Source organism: Phragmites australis, chromosome 23 (genome assembly GCF_958298935.1).
Source record: "Phragmites australis chromosome 23, lpPhrAust1.1, whole genome shotgun sequence".
Lineage (NCBI taxonomy): Eukaryota > Viridiplantae > Streptophyta > Magnoliopsida > Poales > Poaceae > Phragmites > Phragmites australis.
Genome location: NC_084943.1, coordinates 1,238,071 through 1,261,659, shown reverse-complemented (window position 1 = coordinate 1,261,659; position 23,589 = coordinate 1,238,071). Strand labels below are relative to the sequence as shown.

Below are 23,589 nucleotides of genomic sequence, written 5' to 3'. Positions count from 1 at the left end.
GAGGACTCGGTTCCCCGAAGGGTCTAAAGGAGTGCTCGGGAGAGAGTGCTCGGGGCTGCACGTGGCGGCCCCCGAGGACTCGGTTCCCCGAGAGGTCCTACAGAAGTGCTCGGGGCTGCACGTGGCAGCCCCCGAGCACTCGGTTCCCCGAAGGGTCCTACAGGAGTGCTCGGGAGAGAGTGCTCGGGGCTGCACGTGGCAGCCCCCAAGCACTCGGTTCCCCGAAGGTTCGCGCAAGATCGCCTGACGCCCCGACGACCCGAAGGAACCCGTCGGCGGGGTGTCAGCCAGTCAAAGGTCCAATGCCGCATTTAATGGGCACGCGCGGCCTGACATCCTGACATCCTGACATTCTCAGCTGCCCATGCCATGGTGTCAGTCCCTGCCATGCTTTGGCAGGGGGGCGTGGGTCCATTAATTACACGGGTCCCGTCTCGTATCATCCGGGGTACCTCGGGATAACGTTGCCAGGATCAAAGCGTTCCGCCTGCCACCCTGCCCTGACAGAAGAACAAGACAGGGTGGGCGCATCGGGCGCCTCTGTGGCCGCCCGGTGGGCCCTCTCAACAGCGCCGGAGGACGTCCACAGTGGCGGGTGGTCGGATGCGCGCCGCATTTTTCCACCGCCCCTGTCACTTCGCCGAGACGGAATGATGACGTCTTTCTCCATGGCGCCTTGGCACTCGCGCCCCCTCTTTCCCATTTGGGGTAAGCCAAGGTCGGCGTGTGTATAAAAGGAAAGGATGGAGAACACATGAAAGCAGCGAAGCCAAGAAACAACTAAGCCAGACAAGACGAGATCAAGAGAATAGATCACAAGAGACGAAGAACATCACAAGCAAGCTCGAGCAGAGCTAGAGCACGGGAGCCTCAAGCTCTCTGTAGATAATACACCATTGTAACCAGACACATCCTTGAAGAATTCCCTTCAAGGAAAGATATTGCACTCACACAGGAGTAGGGTATTACGCCCCCGTGTGGCCCGAACCTGTCTAAACCCCGGTGCATTTATCTCTTTCTTTTTTGCACTAGGTCGATCATCCCCCACCACCGGCCGTTGCATTTCCTTCCGTTTCCATTTATTTCCCCGACGAGCTCGTTCAGGATCATCCCCCCGGCCGAATCTTTAAAAAAGGGGTCTCTCGGGATCCCTGCGACAGGAGTTCCTCCTCCGACAACTGCTATAGATAGTCTGAAAAGGCTTGTCAAATCTATTATTGAAGTATTTGGAGATGAGTATTTGAGATCACCAAATGAGAATGATACTACTAGATTACTTGCACTTGGGGAGGCAAGAGGTTTTCCGGGAATGTTAGGATCCATTGATTGTATGCATTGGAAGTGGAAGAATTGTCCGGCTGCATGGAAAGGTATGTACAGCGGCCATATTCACGAGCCTACAATAATTCTAGAAGCCGTTGCTTCACAAGATCTCTGGATTTGGCACGCTTTCTTTGGTTTACCAGGGTCTCACAATGATATCAATGTTCTTCAACGCTCCCCACTCTTTGCGAAGCTAGCTGAAGGTCACGCTCCAAAAGTGAATTATACCATCAATGGTCACGATTATACAATGGGATATTACCTTGCAGATGGCATATATCCTACATGGGCCACTTTTGTAAAGACAATATCATCTCCACTAGGGAATAAGAAGAAATATTTCGCAAAAGCTCAAGAAGCAGTTAGGAAGGACGTGGAACGAGCATTTGGGTTGCTATAATCTCGTTTTGCCATTGTTCGAGGACCAGCACGATTTTGGGATCAAGACACACTCGGACAAATTATGAGAGCTTGTGTAATTATGTATAACATGATCGTTGAAGATGAGCGAGAGGAAGGATCAGAAGACTTCAATTATGATCAAGTAGGAGAAAAGGTGGAACCTTCCCACGAAAATAAGTCTGAACTTCACGAGTTCATTGAAACTCACAAAAAAATTAGGGATAAGGAAATTCATTCACAGCTTCAAGCTGACCTAGTGGAGCACCTGTGGCATCGTCATGGAGACCAATATTAACAATAATTTTTTGGGAAAATACGTAGCACAGGGATTGGTTCTTCATACTGCTTCAAGATTTGTCCAACTTTAGTTTTACCGTTTTTGTATTACTGCGGTAGTGGTAACCCATTCATTCAAAATTTTGCATGTGCTAAGAGTTCTGTCAGTCACCTTCCTATGTGAACATCTCTGGAAATGCAGGTGTGCAAATCAGTGATACATTTGGACAGAACAAATGCTAAAAGTATGAACCAGTATCATAATCAGTCTTAATAATCTGTCAAAAAGAATTAAAAAAATACTAAAATCAGTCTTAATATCTGTCATATGATCTAGCACCTGGACATGTACCATTTATCCAAACTATCAGTACATCCATATGATCTGTCAATAAGGATAAGAAAGTTTTATATTACGCTAACACGATAATTTGATCCATACATCAAAACCATTCATTCAAAATAAATTCACACGCAAGTAGTTGCTTTAACAGTATCAAGATAACATTGCACAGAAGTAGCTGCATCAGCTATCACCTCAAGACGCAGGGAAACATGGATCAACACACAAGTACCATCAGCAGAAACAAGACCGAAATCATCTCCATCAGCTTCCAAGTCACCCCTCTTTGTGTTGCAGTAGCTATCAACCCGAGCTGTTCATTCGTCAAGTCACTATCTCATCCTGCAAGCTCCAGTAGTATTGCTGTTGCAGACTAGACATGCCACTAATGTCTATTGACATAATTCTCTCTTCTTCCAACATTTTCTTGAATGCAAACTCTTTGCTCCTTAACTCTAGATTTTCTTTTTCAATTGCAACCCTCTCTTGTTCCAGTGCATATGCTTGTTTGTATCTGTCTTCTTTCTTGAGCTCCTTCTCTGCATCGGCCTCTTTCTTCTTAGCCCACAAATTATCTAATGCCTCTATGTACATAAGATCTCCACCTTTACGTAATTTTTCTTTCTTCCTCTTCTTTCCTATTGGTCTCTTCGTTATTGAATACTCAGGAGTGGCAGCCTCACTCTCATCAGGGCAAATAGGAGTAGACGTAGTCGGAGTTGAAGTGTCAGTTGTCTTCTGTTTTTTGTGAGGCAGCTTTTGTGTCTGCCTATCAATCCACTTTGGCTGTGTTCTTAAGAGGTTCCAGCAATGCATGAATTGAAATGACTTATTGGTCTTATTTTCTGACTTGAACAAAGTGCATGCTTGCACTAGCTATATAATTCAACAAAAAAAAGTCAGTACGTTTAGCACCAATTCATATTGTTGTATAGACAATAAAATTATATAAAAAACTTGTAAATAACCTTGTCTTGGTAAGACACTCCGCTTTGCTTCCTACCCTCAATTCGGCTTAGACATCCGGCAAACTTGTTCACATTTTCTTGAATAGTAGACCAACGGTGCAAGAGGGACTTTTGGGAGCGATCTGAGGTGAAGTCCTTGTTGGAGTGGAAATAATCATAAATTCTCTTCCAGTATGTAGAACGAGATTGATCGGTGCCTTGGACTGCATCCATACTGATATTGAGCCATGCCGAAACCAAAATTTCATCTTCCTTCTCACTGAAATTCTTTGTTTTTTTGGCTTGGTCTAATGGTGGGTGTAACTTCCATAACTGGTGTAACTTGCTCCTCAGTGGGCTACTCAATCCATCCCAAACCAGTTCATCGCTCTCCTTATTCATCAAGGTACAATAATATCCACTGCCGTCCATAGTCCCTATTAAATTCAAAAAAAAGGTGGAGATATTGATTTGACACATCTAATCTATTTTTCCTGGCAGAAATGACTACTATACTGTGGTATTAGTGACACAATAAACCATTCAAGGAGAGACTAACAATAAAATAATATTGACAATCCAAAGATGTTGGCAGTTTAGGATAATGCCGTAAACAAAATAAAGTGTTAAAAAGATCTGGACACGCGCGTAAAATGCATACCACATTTCTGTCACCATAAAGTTTGGCTTAAGGTGTACATTTTTCACAACAAACAAGAGTCCAAATCCTCAAGTCCGCAGGAACAATAAATTTGCTATCACCAAAAGACATCAATGCCACTAGTCATCTCCAACTATTGTTGCAACACAAACCAATGTAAAGCCAAAGAAGTAGCAATCCCAGATGAGAGGAGACTGTCAACAACGCAAGAGATCAATTCTAGACTGCCGCACGTTCATTTTCCCTCCTTTCCCCACCTCTTGCACATCCACCTGGACAAGAATTGCCACCCGGTAAACAAAAAAGATGCCGAGCTATCCATATGCAACCCACTAGTTCCAATTGGCATGCACAAATGCAAGAACTCCACCCAGCAATCACTGATTCGCCACAACAATTGCATCCGTGCCAATCACCAGTACATAACAATGCAAACACAACAAAGAAATGCAATCCTATTACGATTGAATTGGTTCCTATCACGGAGCATCCATCTAACTGGAAAATGCCCAACAAATTGTACTCCACATTTTATGATCTCCTAACGGCACCACCAAAAAGAGCAGCACAGATATGGAAATGAGGTGGACAGTACAAATTTCAGAGCAAAAGCAATATCAATATTGGACTTCGTACCCTGGGAGGTCGTCGACCTTGCGGCAGGAAGGAGGAGGAGGGGGCACAGGCCGGGCAGGGGTCCTCGCGGTCCGGGCAGTCGATGGTGCGCGGCCGGGTCGTCGCGGTTGGTGCGTCCACGACGCGCGCCGGAGGGCGGGGTTCGTCGCGGTCGGGGGCCGTCGACGGCGCGCGACGGGAGGGGGGGCGTCTACGGCGCGCGGTGGGAGGGGGGGGCGTCGACGGCGTGCGGCGGGAGGGGGGGCGTCGACGGCGCGCGGTGTGAGGGGGGGCGTCGACGGCACGCGGCGGGAGGGGGGGCGTCGACGGCACGCGGCGGGAGGGGGGGCGTCGATGGCACGCGGCGGGAGGGGGGGCGTCGACGGCACGCGGCGTGAGGGGGGGGGGGGCGTCGCAGTCTTAGGTGTCGACGGCACGCGGCGACAGGGCGGGAGTCACCGTTTAGGTGCTGGGTTCGCGCGGGAATGAGAGCGGGAACGCGGAGCGGGGGAGGGATAGGGAACGACGATGGTTCTGTAGATTTGGAGACGACGGGGGTGCGTTTAGGGAGTCTGTAAAATTAGAGATTCGTTTTGGGGAACTGTTGGAGGGTGATTTTTAATGCAAAATCTCTAAATTTAATTATAGGGAACCAAATAGGATATCTCTTGGAGATGCTCTTAGTCTTCTTTTATCATACTCTGTGAAAAAAAAAAACAGACGCGACATATGGACGCCGCACCAATTCACCTAGTTTTCTTTATGCCAGTATTAATCGTCACAAATTCCAATAAACAACTAATCTAGCCCCGAAACACACCAACTACGCAAAAAAATGCTAGAACCCCCCGCCCCCTGAGGAGTTGATTGTAGATGCTTTGACACCATTTGCAATGCCATAAGCCCAAAAAAATTCACTCAAAGTTTGGGGCGATGTGCACCAAGTTGACACCCATCAAACTTGCTCTGTATAACCATTTGATTACCTTATCATGTGAAATTGTTGTTCCTAACAGAATTATTCTGTACTATTGCACCCTACAGAAAACATGATGAAGAGAGAGCATTGCACAAATCAAATCATCAACCACTGAATTCGGGGGCACCATATAGCCTAATGATAGTTGAGATCATATGTTCAGACCCTAGCTTCTGTGGTGCATAGGCATATTTCTCTGCTCTTTCCATGTATTATATCAATCTATCCAGAAATAAATAATTTTAGCAGGGTAGGCCTCCAATTATTGAGGCCTGTACAGACTACGGAGGCCAAGATGTTTTGGTTGTTCCGAATTGCTTTACATGGCGATACAATGTAGAGAGAACTGACTATACTTTGTTAGGGTTTGATCATTTAGCTACTTTACATCTCAAGATATTTTTATCACATGTTGAACAGACCATTGCCTTTCAATTCTTGTCCAACAATGGCCTACATTACCATTGATGTTGCAGGAAACACCCTATCCAGTAGGGTATAAACACCTCCACCAAGTAGAAATGCGCCACTGCCACATGAAAATGTTAGCGCAAAACATATCTCTAGAACAAGAAAGATAATACTAGAAGGAGCAATTGATAATGATCTCAATTTCAGATGACATTTTTTAGGCAAATAGGTAAGTTCAGTAGTCTGCAAAGACATTCACACATGTGGTACTACCAAAACAAAAGTCAATATATGCCATTTGATGTGCTGTTTTTTTGGCAGCCAATGTATATCTCTAAAGTCCAAGAGTGAATTTAGTTAGCAAGTTTATGGAGTAGATACATAGTGGTTGTAGGAGGACAGAGCTCACAAATGTTTATAAACTAAATAATATGATGCACATTTGAGTGTATATAAGCTGAAAGTAAATGAAAGCTTTCCATTTAAGTCTTTGATTTCAGAGTTTTAACAACAAAGCCCAAGATACCAATGGATAATAAGTCCAAGATTAATCAGTTACTTTACAGAATTCATTCAGATTTCAGTAAGAAGTAGATACCTGATTGGGTTTATCCATGCCGAATATCTTCTGAATGACAGCAAACTCTACAGAAGGCGATTAACCTTAATTATGAGGGGCATAAAAGTAGAATAAAAAGTTTGGCCTATTGGTATGGTGATGTTAATTAAGTCTTAAGAGCAATTCGAGGTTCCAATCTTGTTGGAATTTTCCAACTGGGGTCAAACACCGACCATGAAGTCCTCGAGAAAATAAGGCAACATACCTGCAATGCTCCAGCAAAAGAAGCTGCAATAAGAAGAGGTGCAACATAGCCGGTTGTGTATGTCAACAACAAGCTTCCTCCAATAATTGGCTCCTGAAAAAAAAGCTTCAAGTTGTGGTGACAGGACATTCTCATCATTTCGAAAAACACATAAGCGAGGGCTCTAACACAGTTTTTCAGGGTGTTGAACTTTAGGCAACAGTAATAAACTATTGCCTACAGAGGCATCTATGTATCCATTCATACGTACTCTTGAAGTGGCAACATATCCCAATAGGGTAGCAAGAACAGGTGTGCTGCAAGGTGATGCTGCCAATGCAAATGTAAGACCAGCAAGATATGCTTGTACACCTGACAATAATATAAAATAAGTGAGAAAAGAAAGATATTATTTGTGACTAAAGAGAAACATCATGATATAAAGATTAGTATTTTTAATAGAAAATAAACAATGATGTCAGGATGCATCACTTGAAGGGAGGTTAGCTGCTGCAGCTCGAGGGTCAAAATTGCTGAAAAATGATGGAAGTTGCAACTCAACTACCTGTTAAATACAGAATAACCAGAAAATAAACAGTTTAGGGCAAAACCACTTGCTAATGTGTACTACTAAAGGAGCAAAAGCAGAAATATGAATTTCATCAGAATGAACTACCATTACAATCAGTTTATACAAGTATTTATAACGAGAAACTGAGAAAAACAGGCATAACTCAGCACATAAATGCTATAGCTTAAGGAAACATGGGAGGAGAAAATTGTGTTTAATATGGTCCAGTTTATGACATTTCCATTTTGCCCTGTGATTTACCTCCAGAAGGTTCAATCCCATGATGATGGCCAGTCCGGAAGCGGCCACTGGTAGTCCTTGTCCGACCTGACCATAAGCCTTTCCAGCAAAAGAAGCAGCAACACCAAGAATAGCTAAGGTTGTTGCCAGTCCTAACGAAAAAGCAATTGAATTTCCGACAACCTAATAGATAGGAAAAGCCAAGTCGATACATGTCAAAGAGTTATATCAAGGGAAGTATCCAGCTGGAGATATTAATCTTTCAATATTAGGCTTAATTACTCATATATGTGGTTTTTGCAGACAAGTATTGGAAATTATTAATATCCTAACAGATAAATGCCAATTTCTTCTAGTTCTTTTATGGCATACAGAACCACAATTTTTTCATTCATCTTAAATTACCTCAGCTCGGTCTTTCCCAGAGCCAAATGCACCTGAAAGTTTACGAAGAAAGGACTACATCAGAGTCATCAATGGTGACCAGTTCTGGGGAATCCAACAAGTCTAAAAAATAACCCCTATACTTACCTATATATCCCAGAGTCAATGGTAGAACACTGAGTGTACAAGGAGACAAACTAGTTACAAGTCCAGCGCCAAAAATGACTGCCAAGCTGGAGAATAAAGGTAAAGATCAGACAGAAAGAGATATGGGCAGTAAGCAGAGAAAAGGAAAAACTGAGGAGGTAGAATTGTCTGCAAGAAGTTAACATAAGTGAAAAAGAAAACCAGACCTAGTGAAACTGAGAGCAGACAGCTGATCCTGAACAGCCTCATTAGCCTGCTGTCCGGCTGAATACAACAAACCCCCAAACCAATCTCCGACGCCAAGGTCAGCCAAGAGGATCCCTGATTGTCCGTGCTGATGAGAAACAAGTGGTTTGCAGGGATTGACGCAAAATCAATAAATCATTGCAATGGAACGCTAGGCAAGCAGATGCAACAGGATAGATATAAGAAGCACAAATTGACTACATTACAGGTGTAAAATGTAAGTGGTTGCTGTTTTCTATAGTTGATACATGCTACAGCTTATGCAATCAATAATATTGCTTTACATATTAGCCATGCTGTAATCATAACTCGACACAAGCAATCAGTGAACATTAAACAGTGAAAAAGGAACAAATTTCAAGGCACAAGTAATTCTCGCTTACTAGAGGATCCCATAGCTCGGCAGCATTCGCAGCACCAGCGGAAACCAGACTGCCCACTGCAACCGAGACATCGCACTTTTGTCAGTCAGCCATTTCAACGAGCAGACTGCAAGCAAAGTAAACACGCCGGGAACAGGGAAGCTCGGAGTTACCAGCCACAGATGTCAGCAGCATGGAGCGCGGGAGAAGGAGCGACGGCCTCGCCGCCGCCTCCAATTTGACTCCATGAACCGCTATATGGGAAGGGAAAAAAATTCAGGAAGAGGCGGAATCAAATAACCGCGCGCGGGCACAAACGTACCAGGGGAGGAGGAGGGATCGGAAGCAGCGGCAGCAGCGGCAGCAGAAGCCTTGGCTGGGAGATGTGGGCGTGGTGAGCTGCTCACGGTCACGGGGCGCGCGGCCATGGCGACGGAGAGCATGGTGGCGTGGAGATTGGAGGAGCCAAGTGGTGAATGCGAAGCACGAGCAGATATTCCAAGGCACAGTGCCGATGGACCGGCCCAAACACGGCACCTCTGAAGCCCAGAGGCAGCGCACGTCTTACCTCGGTTTCCTCTGGACCTTGCAACGTTGAGGGTCAGGTTACCGCGGCTTTTATATTCAGTGGGTGGGGATAACGTGAAGATAAATTTTACCTTGCAAGAAGTTGAAGATCTAAATTGTGTTTGGTAGAGTGATATTCACTCACAGACTAAAACCTAACCCTCACCAAGTAAACCATTGACCTTCACACCATCCTTCTCGACTCCCGCGCCATCCTCTTGGCCTCGGCGACGTGTCGCCGCCCGTGCGACGCCATCGCCCGCACCCACCCACCTCAACAACATGTCGCCGAGATCCGGATCTCTTGACGTCGATGTTATGGTGACTTCGTCGTTGACGCGTGAACCTAGTCTCACATGTCAACGATGGTGTGCAACCTTAGGGATCCTCATCCATACCGTCGCCCGTGACTGCCTAGGCTCCTAGCTCCCACTCGTGTGGTTTTTATTGGGTTTCGGGTTCTGTTGGGTTCAGGATCTGGAGCAATTTTTTACCCATGTTTTGGATTCGGATCGGGTTTTTTATTTGGGTTTCAGGCCGGATGATTTGCTGCACCTGGATCCGACTCGCCCCGTTGCCGGGCCTAGTTTCCTCTTTCCCTGCTTCGTCTTCCTCCTGCCGCCTCGCACGGTGCACGCGCAGCTCTTTGCTTGCCTTTTCTGATCTCGGTTCGGCTGTCTCAATATATAGCAAGAATCCTCGCCCAGAGAGGCACAGGCAGCCCCCTCTCGAGATGCGACGGCTTCGTAGCCGCATGGCGAGCTAGTTCTTGCGAGACTACGATTGCCTGCCGTTAGGCTGGCCTTGGTTTGGTGCCGTACTTTGGGAGCTCCGGCGAACCGCTGAGTTGGGGGCTGGGTGCTCCTCCTCTTCCTCCTCCCGATGGGGGGTTGGAATCGGCCGCGGCTGACGAGGAAACACCGCGACCGCCGCCCTTCGCGCCCTCCTCTTCCTCCGCCTGATTACGGTACGGGCACTTGGTCGATTGCTCTTCCCCTCCTCCCTCGCCCTCTATCCTGGGTCCGATTCCGTACTCTTGTTTTCGCAATCCGAGATTGCGATTCGGGTGAAATCAGCTTGTAATCACATAGGGTAGGATCGGGTTAGAACTTCTTCGATCTATGCATTTACTTCTTAATTCTTCTTGGAAGCTGATTTTTTTTTCAATGTGCTAGAAATGGACCTAGTTATCGGTTCGGTTCCTGCCATCCTTAGAGCATTACAACCTGTGTAAATGGCGGATTGCCCTTTTCTTATGTTAGTTCAAGCTTAAAATCAGAGTCACTGATACAAGTTACCTGTAGCGAGAAGCTATCTCACGAGTTTAGTTCTTACCATCGCAAAATGTTGCACTGAAATGCCAGACAGTGCTTGCTTTGATACCCTTCCTAACCCGTGCTTTTTGGACACACGAATTGGGAGGGTTCTACAATTGCAAGTGTGCAAATTTGTACAAGAAGCCATCTTTTTTTTTTTCAGTCACAGTCTGCCCAGCATCTCTTTCCAGAAAGAATAGAATAGGGCTTCGAGTATTAATGAGATAACGAAAATGTAGCACCATTTCGCGATACATTGAAGTGATAATCAAGAATATTATATAGCGTGCCAATTTCAAATTTTGAATCTTTATCCCCTTTCTTCATCTATTATAGTTGCCTAAAAACAATACCAACCGTTTGTTTCACCATTTCACAGATATCTACGTCTAATCACCATTCCACTAGATTCAACAGCTGGGATCGTCCTGATCCACGGCTCACTTTTGACACGTGTATTCCGCATTTGTTGCTTTGTCGCTGTGTGTGCTTTGCCACACCACCTTGCTCCATCCTTGATTAAGCAACCGATGTCCATTGGAAAATAACTATGACCTTTGGGTACATTTTATGATGGGTCCCACACATGACATCTATTTTTTTACTTAAGTAGTTTGACCTCAATTCCTAAAAGTTATGATCCGCTAGAGGAGACATGATCAATTACTTCTCACATTATTAATGATCATAATTAGATAATTGTTAGAACTGTCAAATTCAGTTGTGCAGACTTGCAGCAATAGATAAGCTTACCTTTAGAATGAGTGCTCTCATTATAAGATTAAAACCTTTATATAGAATTTTGAATGACTCCGTTGTTTAAACCTTTAAGAATGTTATCGACTAGTGTCTTTTCTGCCACATCCTAGATCTTCATTCATAAGAACAAAGAGAGACTGTAAGCCCATCTGAAAAGTAATAACCTTTTGATCCCAGGTCAGATGCTGCATAAGGGTGTGTGGCCTTGAGCTTGTCTTATGCATGAAATGATTAAGGCTTACAAGCAGTTAAGTCTAGAAGTTGGCTTATGTAGATAAACTCAAACAATGCTTGCTTATTAAGATAAGGTTTTAGGGTTAGGATCAAGTTTTAGTGGTTTATGATTTATGTTTGGGGTTAGAGTTTGGTTTAGGGTTTTCCTCACCCTTCTTAATCGTCAGCGAATTATATTGGCGGCTGGCAAAAGAGCTCCTCCATTAAGATCCTGGAAGGCATTAATTTAGCCATGAAAATGAAAACATGCTAAATAGGAAATTTAATGCTCCTCGCTCACTGTAGGTTTATATATGATCGTATTCTTTTTAGAACAAGGAGGAGATGTGTTGAGCTTCTTATGTTGAAACCAAAATAAAAGTTACAGTACAACATCGGAGCATAACATGAAAAACATCTGCATAGCCTCCTGGCAAATGTTCTAAACATCTCAGACATAACACTTAAGAGTTCAGAACTTAAATCTAATACAGCCAGGAGCCAGCCTAACAAATAAAGAACCAGGGCCTTCGTTCTTCGCCATCACTTCTTTGTCCTTTTTGCCAATCTTCTTCCTTTGAACTGCATCTAAACTTTGCATCCTCACTGTTGTGAATGCCCAATTTCCATGAATCTTTTATACCTTGGTTGGGTTCATTAATGATTCTAATAATCTGAGTGGTTATCCATGAATCATTTCAGGATGGAGGAATTTATACTATCTGTCAAATTTGTCACTCAGTCTTGTGTTCATTACTGAAACTGACGTCACTACAGAGGTCTGCATAACATAGAAACTACATTCGTTATATGAATTAAAATGGCTAGCACACACATGACAAACATGTACATATAGGGTTGGCAATGGAACTAGAACGGCAAAACACTATCTTTGTAACTCCAGGATTGTAATAGTATTACGTTGTTACTTGCCACATAACAGATACAATGGCTAATTGAGAGATTTCTCTGTCTAGAAGGCCCATGAATGAGGACAGAGTAGTTTCTCCACTTATCTTTCTTCCTGAATTAATATTTTGTTTGCGGTGTGACTTAGACTTTACAGGCTTACACTGTCACTATGTTATTCTTCCTGAATTCATATTTTGTTTGTGGTGTGACTTAAACCTTACACGCTTCCACTATCACTATGTTTTACTATTTTTTTTCTTTTTGTTGGTACTTGACATAAAGTTTTTAATGCCACACTATATAACACTCTACTCATTATCAGAAGGTTGCACGAACTACTTGATTCACTGCACTTGTTCTTTACTCTCAATTGAACTTGTTGTTTTTTCAGTTATAGTGCATGGTTTCTTCATGTGTAAGTACGTGTATCTAGCTTTCCTTTTTATCCTGACATCTAGTTTTTTTATTCATACATAGAAACCGCAAGCACCTTCATATTCTACTTTAGTCTAGGTTTAAATTGAGCTTGTGTTTATACCAACTTGTTTTCACCCCAATGTTACTGTATTGAATCTAGAATTTCAGCCTACAGCTTTCAAATTTGCACAGTAGTGTTGATCAATGTAGCCACAAGTTTATCCTGTTTTTGTTCCTGTTTGCAGAATGCAGTAGGTTAGGAATCTTTTATCTTCCTGCATTACCGTGCTGCTACCATGATTCTGATATTCATTTTCATATGCACAGGACAAAATCACTGCTCAGTGCCATTATGGGAAAGGGAATTTTGCAGCTATGTTGGCGACATTTCTTGGCAGAGGTTCTGTGAAAACAAGCAATATGTTTCGGTATATAATAACCTTGAGCACTGGGATGATTCAGGAGCCTTTGAGAATTATCAGAATGCAAAAGCAAGGTTCTGGGCTAATTATCATGGTCAAGCTTCTGATATACCTTTGCCAGACCCTGATATGTATATTGATAAAGTCAACCACTGGTGCAAAGTTGACCCTGAGGTGGTAGCTGACCTGGATAAGGTACGACTACCATTTGACTCTGATAATAATTTAGCCCCAGCTGCTGGATTGGCCAATACCGGGGCAGATAACAAGTGTACTCAGAACCGATCTGGAAACTGGGATATCTATATAGAAAAGCCAGCTGAAGTCGATAAGTGGGACTGGGAGGATCATTCAAGACCCAATTTGAGTTGGGGAGTGAAGCATGAATCTTTCGATAAATGGGGTAATAGCAACTCCGGTTGGGGTGATGCTCTGGATAACCCCAATTGGCACAGTTCGAGCAACAACCATTATTCATCGAATAACAGGAATAGCTTCCATGGTGGATCCAACAATAGATACCAGGATCAAAGTAACATGTCTGGCAGGAAACGGAACAATGGCGGGTACTTACAGCACAAAAACAGTAGACAGAGGAACCAGGCTGAGGGCTACCAACGAAGTGGCTGGCAGGACCGTGGAGGAAGAGATAAGGAATGGCGTCCATTGCACAACAGGGCTTGCCAAAATGGTCAGGGAATAGAAGGTGGCCTTTGATTTCGTGGCGAAATCGCGGAGAGTATGAGACATGAATAGTTTCTAGCTTCTGTGTTAGAGCAGTGAATGGGCTGCTGGCAAAGTGGTACTACCTGTAAAGAAATATTTTGCGTTTTCCTGTCTTTCAGAGATGCCGTTCTGTTATCGTAAATGGGAGCGTGGCTGGTGCCATTCCAATACTGTAAAACCCAGAAAAAATATATAATAATATGACTTTTTAAACCGTTGCTCGGTTCGACGATCGGAGGCTATAGATGCGTAGATCTCGTTGAGATGATTTTATTTTGCTATCTAACGTCGTGTTTGAACATTCGATGAGTATATGGTAAGTCCAATAAGTTCAGACCGTTGGTTGAAATTAAAATAATAATAATAATAATAATAAGTCCCGGTGAGATCGGCTCTCACCTTCCATTCGGCCCGACTTGCCTTACCCATCAGCTCTTAACCCTAGCTATTGGTGTTTTGCCGCTATCGCAGTCGTCGTCTTCGGTTGTCGCCATCGCCTCTTGCCATCTTGGCCATCGTCACGTGCTCGGTTGTCGTCGCTGGTCTCTTGCCGTGCCTCTCGGCCACCGGTCATTGGTCGGAGCGCCGTTGGCCGGTGGCACTAGGAGGGGAGCCAGGGGAGGGCGTGGGGGAGGAGGGAGTAGGGGGCTAGCCGGTCGACTAGAGCAGGAGAAAAGGAAAGAAAAGAAAGGAAAAAAGAAAAGGAAAGAAAGGAAAAAGAAGAAAAGAAGAAGGGAGAAAGAAGAAAGAGGAAGAAAAAGGGAGGAGGAGGCTTTCCACGAGTTTGCTGGTTTTCTTCTCCGATTCGCGTTTCTGCTCCAAAGGTGATTCCTTTGTAATCCCTAGATGCTTGTAGGAGGTTGAGATCGATCGCCCACGTCGTTGGATTGGTGCATTGTTAGCCAGGTTAGCGAGTAGCGCATCAACTCAAGTTGAGGTCTAACCGATGTTGGATGTGAGTGTAGGTCTATAATGAAAGTTATAGTTCGCGTCGTAGGCTTTCTAATGGTGTTGGTGTTGTTCTTTTTGGGTAAACGGTTTATACGCTTTTGGTGAAGTGGTGTTGGTGTTCGGCGAGGATTAGCCCGTATTTTGTGTCTGGTTCTTCGGTCCTCGATCGAGCTAGATGATGTTCTTATTCGGCGTCTAGCGAGCTAGTTGGTATATGTCTTTCCATAGCCTTTCAGTTATCAGGTTTGTGGGGTATTGGAACGTAGAAGTGTGTGTCATCTTTTGTTTGGTTACTGCGGCGTATTGGTGCTAATTGGGTGTTTGTTCAGGTGGTGCCGCTCCAGGTCACCAGTGAAGGCAAGTGAATGTATCGGATGGCTACGCTTTACCTGTTACTTAGTTGCCTCTGTTATTTAATTACAATGCATACATCTAACCTGATAAACTGATTATGAGCTTGTTACCCTGTTGTTTATCTTTTAGAAGTTTACTTGATTTTTTGAAGTCTTTTTCATACTCTGGAAGATATCTGTTTGGTTATGCATAAAGCATGTCGTACATATGCATCTCATGCATTGAAAAGTCATGTCGCTATCTTTTGGTTGTGACCTACCGATATAGCATCATATATTACCCGAGAAGGGGTACGGTACAACATCATATGTTACCCGAAGAGGGATACGATGGACACCCTTACGTTATCCGAGAAGGGGTAAGGATGAAGACGAGCATATCATATGTATAATTATGCATTCATATAAAGTTATTTAATTTGTTCGTATCCATGTCTTGCTTCTTTTAAGTTGGCTTATATATATGATGTGGTTGTGAAGGGTTATACTAAGAGGATGTTAAATGAGTAATGTTGCTGTTGGATTGGCTTAGCCATATTTGCTTTTGATGTTGATAGTCTGTCCCGTTTCTAGTTTCTATTTAAAGATGATTGCTTAATTAATTATAACTAAATAGCTCTTTAAAGTAAATTCACTTGCTGAGGTTTTCGAATCTCACCCTTATTTTCTTTCCAGGTATCTTTTGAGGTGATGGCGCGTATGCAGGATGGATAGTTGCACGCCACTTGCACATTCACCTTACTCTTTTGGTTAAGTATGTTACGCTGTTAGATGGTGTTGTTTTGCTCTGTAATATATATATTTGGTACTATAGTGGTTTGGATGTGATCGAGGCTTGTTCCTCCATTGCTAGGACTTATATGTTGCTCGCCTGATAATCTTTAAATTGTTATCTGTATGTGTGTGATGTTGTTAGTTACCTCTAGTTTCAGGAGAAGTGCTGTCAAAAATTTCTTTAAGCTTCAGCACCCTGTAGGTTGATCTGAGTAGCATTCTGGGTTTCTTGTGGTCCCTGTAGTGTTACAAATGCACTGTAAAAATGGTTCTCTAGCTGGATGTATTTGTCCAATAGTTTTTTTGTTAGAAGGGTTTTAGATCACTTCTAATGCTAGTTTCTTAGGTATTAATTAGATGTTCACTTAAGTAAAAAGATAATGTGATAAGTAATTTAAAGATAAAAAAGAATTGACTTGTTTCTTATAGAAAACTATAAAAGAGAATGAGGCCCGCTGGACCTCACGAATAGTAGCGTCGTGTGATGGAGGCAACACGCTGCTCTCCGCCATGCTTTGCTAACATCGGGAGATCTTAGAGAGGACACGTGACATCCCACACATCAATGACTATCGAAGACCGAAGATATAATATAAGTGTGTTTTATTAAAGAGATATTCCTAAATGATAGATAGTTATTCGGGTTTTTTAATAGTTGGTTGGAGGGTAAGCTGAATAGGATGATCAGCCAAGGGGAATATTCTATTTAGATGTTGGATGAATATATCTATAAAATTAGCCGGATGAAAAAATCCATATTTTGAATGAGTTTTAGCAATGATATGGCATATTCTAACTGGTCAGAGTAAATATATTTTTTTATTAACATGTTTTAAATGATATTATCTTATAAACCATTTATCAGATTTACGATCTAATTGTACCATTGTATCCATTACAATTAAATAAAAAAAAATCTCACATAGTTATATTTTAATAAAAAATTAAATATATAATAAGTGGGTCTCACAAAACTTTGATTAACCAAATTCAAATTTTATTTATCTAACTAAATAAAAAATTAGATCAACCTATCTATATTAAAAAAATTAAATCACCCCTCCAGCAAAACATAGGCGATCATCTTTGATTCCTCCAAACAAAAGCACCCCACGTCCGTAAAAGCATATGACACTGAGACACCAGAGAGGAGAAGCATATTTTATAGGAATTTTCTAGTAAAAATACTCTGATCCAGCTATATATCTTGATCTAGTGGTTAAGTTGAAAAAAAAAGACACTGTCATCATAAAAAAAGTTTTTAACAGGTACTAATTGGAATTTGCTTCCCTACACTAGTCTCAGCCGGCCACACCACCAGACTCTGCCGTCCTCTCCTCTGCTCCCTTCGAGACGTTTCCGCCCTCCGCTGTCCTCTCCTCCCGCGACTCTGCCTTGCTAGGCCGCTAGGGTTTGGTGGCCCCTCGCTTGGTTCCGGGAGAGAACTTGCAACCAGACAGAATGGCGGAGGTGGAGGAGGTCGGGAACAAGATGCGATCGCAGATGCGTCTCCATCCGGAGTCGGGGGACGACGACGCCGACCTCCCCCTCCCGGCCCTCTTCGACAAGGCGTCGCGGCTCCACTCCCTCGCCTCCGACTCCTCCCTCGACCAGGTTCTCTGTTTTTGGATCGCTTCCTTCTGCTCCTCCTCGGAGGAGTCCTCTTGTCCTGTTTCGTGCCTGCGAGTGCTTACCTGCTTGGTGTTGTGCTGGGCAGGAAGGGATCCGGAAGGGGGTCGACCTGCTGCGGCGCTGCGACGAGATGGTCAGCAAGCTCGGCCTCTTCTCCCCCAACGAGACCAAGGACGACGTCTCCACCGCCAACCTCAAATACCTACTCGTATGTCCCCGCTCCCTCCCTCCCTCCCTCTGCTCTGCGTACAAGTTCATAAAACAGGCCATGATGATAGTAGACGCCTTATCAGTTGTCGGTGCGGCTTGGATCACAACGATGCTAGGAAACCTATAACCGCTTCAGTGGCTCAAAATCCAACTTTTTCGGTTATATATCTGATCTTTGGTGGTATTTTAGGTCCCATACTACCTCGGGGAAATGACGGAGAAGATAGCACAGGAGGATCGGATCCCAGTTATTAAGGCATCACAGGACCATTTGAAGGTTAACAATCTTCTAGGGGCTTCCCTACATGAGTCATTGCATCACCTATTTCTCATGTATTAATCACTGCTTTTGGGTTCTACAGGAGTTTATTGCTATCTGTGAAGTATTAGAGCTTATTCCAGAGGATGAGCTAGAATTGTCTAGACAAAAGCAGCCTGATACCATGGCAAACCGAAGAGCACAAAAGGTGATACCGAATTACTTTTTTCACTCTTAACATATCAAGGAATCACTAAACAGTTTGCAGTCTATACTAGAAACACCATAATATGCGACACAATTCTTCCGTTGAGCCTGCAAAATCTGGGGACACATATGCTGATTACTCTTAACATTTTTAAGTTGGTTAATTTCCTGTAATTTAGTATATTTCTTATTTCTGGAGCCTAGGTTGCCCGGTTCAAACGTCAAAAGGCTGCAGAAACAAAGCTCCAAGAGATCAAAGAGAGAAAAGAAAGGCGTGGGCGCTCATCGAGAGCAGCTGCTTTATCTGCTCCTATTGAAGCTGGGGAGGAAGATGCCTTGGATGATGATGGAGAAGAAGAAAGAGAGGTTAGAATCAGACATCTGGAATACTAGCTACCATTATGTGTGAAATGCTCAATATCTTGAATCAAACCTTGTGTGCCAAAAGGATGGTGACAGAATCATTTATACAGGAGTTGCTGCATGATTCCTATATTTCAACAGATCCCAACTTAAACTAGCTGAAAAGAAGATTAAGCTTTACTATGGTCAATAGGATGGATTTTAATCTGTTTAGTTCTAATGCTTATATGGAGTTTTATGAATTCATCCGTCCAGCTAGGTTCGTGCAAACCAAATTGCACAGTTGCTCTTTAGCACACTTCATGCCCAGAATGATTTTTTTTTTCCTTCAGTTCTTGAGCACTTCATCCAACTTTTCTCATATTGTGAGATCTTCTAATCTGTAATGTATTTTGCTTGTCTTATGCTATACCTTTTCTGACTAAATCAATGTTTTCAAATCTGGTCGTCTTGCTTTTGAAGATAGGGTCAAACATATACCTAGTGTGTAATGTTTATAAGTGTCAAGTTGTATGATATAGTTTCGAATTTGTTTTCTCTTCTACAGGCATGGTTAGCTACCATCTCACTGGCTCTCTGTAAGGTTAGTTTTTCTGTGGCAACTGTTCCTGTAAGACTAGCCACCAATTGTTGATTTCAGAAAATGTCCATCTTTTAACTGTTTATATTTTGCTTGCTCCATAGGCTTTTGATCTTATTGAAATGCTAAAGAAGGAAGAAGAAATGCTTCTAGTTGTAAAGGAAAGACAAAAAAAGGTAAATCTATTGAACTAAGTATTTTTGTTGGTAGCATCATTTGCTAATTTTTCTTAGTGCCAAGTTTTAAGCATTCTTTGTTTTATTTCCCATGCTGTGCCATGGAGCTTTCGGTCATTGTGTTTCTCAGAATAATGCGGGAATCTGTAGAGATACTGGGAGGCTTTGATTTGTGTTTTTTTTATAAGATGGGTACCTAGATAATGGGGAGATTTCAACTTGGGAATAGCATTAAGGTTTTCCATCATAATAAGAGTTATCATAGTTCCTAATAAATCATGAATCTCTGTACTTGCAGAAGTTTAGCACACCTTAGCTGATGTGCTAAGTTTTAGACTGGTTGTGTTTGACAAACTTTTACATGGTGTTTGTTTGAAATGGACTTAATATTAATATTAGTAATCAATAGCAGTTGGGACTTCAACAATGTAACAATAAAATATAATTCTTGAAAGCCTATGAGTGTTGAGCAGATTGTGTTTTTTGGGAGTAACATTTATGAGCTGTTAGAATTTTTTAGGATAATTCTCTCAAAGCATAGAACTCAGCAGATTGCCTGCAAGAAAAAAAGTCAAAAACTGTTGCATAGTTTTTCCTTTGGCTCCTTTCTGTTGCCTGTATGCATCTAGTGACTGCATGTACCTGGAGGCTTGTTTTGTTTTACAAAGAAAATTTTCTGTTGTAACATACTAACATAAACGATGTCTTAGGACGGGAACGCATTTGCTCGTGAAATGCTTGATGAACGTACACAAAAAGCTGAATCTTGGCACCATAATGCTGCCAACCGTGCACCATATTCCAAACCAGCTGATCCAATCACTTGCGCAACATTTGCTCAAGACGTCATTGAAGGAAGAGCAAGTGTTTCACAAGCTCATGATCACAAACACCAACCCCTGATATTTGGACCTGCAAGTCTTGTTGGTGGAGGACTAACCAGTGAAAGGGAGAGGATGGCTGCACAAGTTTTTCAACCTGGTTACAGGTATGCCTTAAAAATATAGTGTTCTACACCTGAAAACTTCAATCTTTGCCATTTTCTATTATATGCCTCTCTGCTGATGATAATTTTTAATCGCTGAACATGGAATGAGCACTATTTACCACAATTCCTAATGAAATACACTTGAAGTTTGCCTTACAGATGTAGCTATAGGTTATGACAAGGTTCACGTAAGAAGTGAAATACTTCTAATATTGCTGGTAAAGACGAATATATATTATGCCCTACAATGTCATACTGATAAAGATGGGGATCGTACCCCTGGATTGATCCTGTGGTGTCCATGCTTTGACGTTTCATGAAACATTGTTGAAGCCTATAGGAGTACCTTTGATACATTTTTCTGTTGCCTTCCTGTCTTGCTTGGATCACAGGATGCCAACAATGAGCATAGAAGAAGCTGGTTTACGTGAGATGAAAATGATGGAGAAATGGCAAGAAAGGACTGCTAAGATGATTCAAGATGCGAACTCCGCATGGCACAAGGATGGCACTAGCTCAGCCCAAGACAATGAGGATGCCGAGGAGGAGAAAGCAAGAGCATGGGATGACTGGAAGGATGACAATCCTCGTGGCGCAGGCAACAAGAAGCTCACACCCTGTGGCTAAACTGGGATCCATTTGCATTGTATTGAAATCCCACTTGAAACAGATGTTCACGTAGATTATAGAATGTGTGATTTTACTAATTTTATTGTATTGAAATCCCACTTGAAACAGATGTTCACGTAGATTATAGAATGTACGATTTTACTAATTTTTCAGATGTGTTTTTCTATTGATGTTCAGTGTATAATAGCCTGGTTGTGCAAGTGCACGGTTTCATGTTTCACTGAAATAGTCTCTGTTATCAATGTTCTGGAGCATGGGTAGGTATGGCCAAGTCATAAGACGTAACATACTGCCGTTCTGGATCAAGTGATGGCCCGAATGTTGCTACTTAATGGCACCATCTATAACAGCGGAAGTGAAGTGCGTATGTTGCAAAATCATTTGCAAACACCACAAGTAATAACTGGTAAATGAACTAGTGTACAAAGCATAAGGAAGTACACAGAATGTTGGAACAAAGACTGCAGGACCTGTGGGCGCAGTATATAAAGGATCTCTCTTTCGTTGCATCCGACGTACCCAAAAGATTTTTTTTTGGGGGGGGGGGGGGGGTATTCTATATATCGGTGTTGTAGAAGCCTCCTTCCCTAGCATCGCTCGGATTGCCGCCATATGTCCACGTGTGAAGATCTCAGAACATATCCGCGTGAGCAGGTCTGGAGCACGAGCCAAGCTGCAGCGGAGGACAGGTCGAGCCGCAGCCTAAGACTGCAGGACCAGTGGCAGATCCACCTGCGGGCAAGGATAGGGATGGAAATGGATGGTAAAAAATTCAAATTATTTGATTTTGTATCTATTAAAATACGAATATAGATATTCGTATCCGAATTCGTTTTCGAGATTCGGATTCAAATATGGATATCCGAATTCGAGATATATCCGATTCGTATCCGTATCCGCCAACCAGAGAACCAAATTTTGCTAAAGTTTTAGAAATTTCAGATATGAACGAAATTCCAACCCAATCAAATTGGAACAAATTTTAGTCCAATTTCAGTTAAATTTGATAAAAAAATTAAATTTCCAACATGAATTTTGAACAAAATTTCTAAAATTCCGGCCCAATCAAATTAGAACAAATTTCAGTCGAATTTTATCAAATTTCAGTCAATTTTTTTCAAAAATTTAAATTTTCGACCTGAATTTCGAAGATTGAGTAGATATCCGAATGCGGATTCGTATTCGAACTATCCGATTCTATTCGTATTCGAGGATATCCGGATCCGTATTCGCATTTGGATTAAAATGTGGTAAATCGTACTATCCGAATTCGATTCCATACGTATTCGATCCGTTTCCATCCCTAGGCAAGGGGCCTCCGAAGAGCCTCTCTAAGGCTATCTCCAGCCGGAGAAAAAACGCCTCGTATCATTGTGCCGTCACTTTTTCTGTCCTTTTGCGGATAGCAGCTGGCCGCATCGCTCTCCAATGGAAGCTTTATCCAGCGCTACAGGATACCGAACGATTCCGACGCCGGCAAATATGCGGACGAAAAGGGAGCCCGCATTACTGTAGCTAGTGGATGACTGTGAGTCTGAGGAGAGATGGAAAGTAGCTGCTGAAAATAAAGAAAATATGGGATGCTGTAATAGTATTATAAGGGATAAATTTTTAGAGTATCTGCTGGAGATGGCCTAAGCACCCCTTAATTTATGGTATGAAAAAAGAAGAAGAGAAGAGGAGGAGAGAGAAAGAAGAAAGAAGAAAGAAGAAAGAAGAAGAGAGAGCTTGCTAGTTCTTGTCTCTGAATCTGCTACTATGCAAGATGGTTTGGATCCGATTATATCAATCCGAGCGGTGCTACATGCGGAGGCTCTCTTTTTTTTCCACAAAAGAGAGAAAGCTTCAAAGTTGAGACGAAAGAATCACAACAAAGGTAGGTCCTATGGGAACCGGTAGTTATTTTCCTGCGCTGGTGTGAAGCTTCCTGGAAGCTCACTACTTCCCCCTTATCCCGTCCTATAACACTCTTAGTCTTCTCCACCCCTAATCTCTTCACCTTCCTCCCTCCCTCCCTCCTTCCTTCCTACCTCGATGTCACAATCCCACTTGATCCAACACACAAATCAACTCACGAGAACACCAAATCGATCCAACTGGATGCTATATTGATCACTCAAACGAGTTCCACAAGTCACATATAGAAATTGAGAGGAATAGGACTAGCTGATAGAGAGACAGAGCGCTAGAGTAGAAGAGGATATGGATTGGAGGGAGATTAGTAGAGGTAGAGAATCAGAGAGGAGACAGTTTAGGAAAGAGAAGCTAGAGTTGGAGGAGGAAGATGAGTCTGCTCTTTGTTCTTCGATGGATTTCCTTCCTAGCGGTGACTGGCTCAAATACGCCTTCTGCTCCCAGTCGAGTGGGCCTCCCAGCCATTGCGGTCCAGCTCATCCTTTGGCCTAAGCCTAGTTTGTGACATTC

At 42.9% G+C, this 23,589-nt stretch overlaps 3 protein-coding genes and 1 pseudogene across 3 annotated transcripts; 2 read left to right on the top strand and 2 right to left on the bottom strand.

Annotated features, from left to right (window-relative positions):
- Positions 1–2,647: 2,647 nt before the first annotated feature.
- LOC133906816 (glutathione S-transferase T3-like) lies at positions 2,648–3,723 on the bottom strand (annotated as a pseudogene).
- A 2,035-nt stretch (positions 3,724–5,758) lies between these two features.
- Positions 5,759–9,316, bottom strand: LOC133905865 (cytochrome c-type biogenesis ccda-like chloroplastic protein 1). Its single transcript, XM_062347647.1, has 12 exons — positions 9,033–9,316; positions 8,884–8,964; positions 8,732–8,787; positions 8,309–8,436; positions 8,103–8,188; positions 7,977–8,008; positions 7,593–7,754; positions 7,253–7,325; positions 7,032–7,132; positions 6,782–6,874; positions 6,556–6,602; positions 5,759–6,075 (listed from the first exon to the last, which is right to left on the bottom strand). Exons 1-12 carry the CDS (start codon positions 9,151–9,153, stop codon positions 6,000–6,002), a joined length of 1,056 nt encoding a protein of 351 aa, XP_062203631.1. The 5' UTR covers positions 9,154–9,316; the 3' UTR covers positions 5,759–5,999.
- Positions 9,317–9,836: 520 nt separating this feature from the next.
- LOC133905867 (uncharacterized) lies at positions 9,837–14,255 on the top strand. The gene is made up of 2 exons (XM_062347649.1): positions 9,837–10,244; positions 13,222–14,255. The coding sequence occupies exons 1-2, from the start codon at positions 10,160–10,162 to the stop codon at positions 14,031–14,033; spliced, it is 897 nt and encodes a 298-aa protein (XP_062203633.1). The 5' UTR covers positions 9,837–10,159; the 3' UTR covers positions 14,034–14,255.
- Positions 14,256–17,416: 3,161 nt separating this feature from the next.
- Positions 17,417–21,419, top strand: LOC133905863 (PP2A regulatory subunit TAP46). The gene is made up of 9 exons (XM_062347644.1): positions 17,417–17,734; positions 17,838–17,960; positions 18,153–18,239; positions 18,325–18,429; positions 18,633–18,794; positions 19,339–19,374; positions 19,476–19,547; positions 20,258–20,535; positions 20,928–21,419. The coding sequence occupies exons 1-9, from the start codon at positions 17,582–17,584 to the stop codon at positions 21,160–21,162; spliced, it is 1,251 nt and encodes a 416-aa protein (XP_062203628.1). The 5' UTR covers positions 17,417–17,581; the 3' UTR covers positions 21,163–21,419.
- The last annotated feature ends 2,170 nt before the right edge of the window (positions 21,420–23,589 follow it).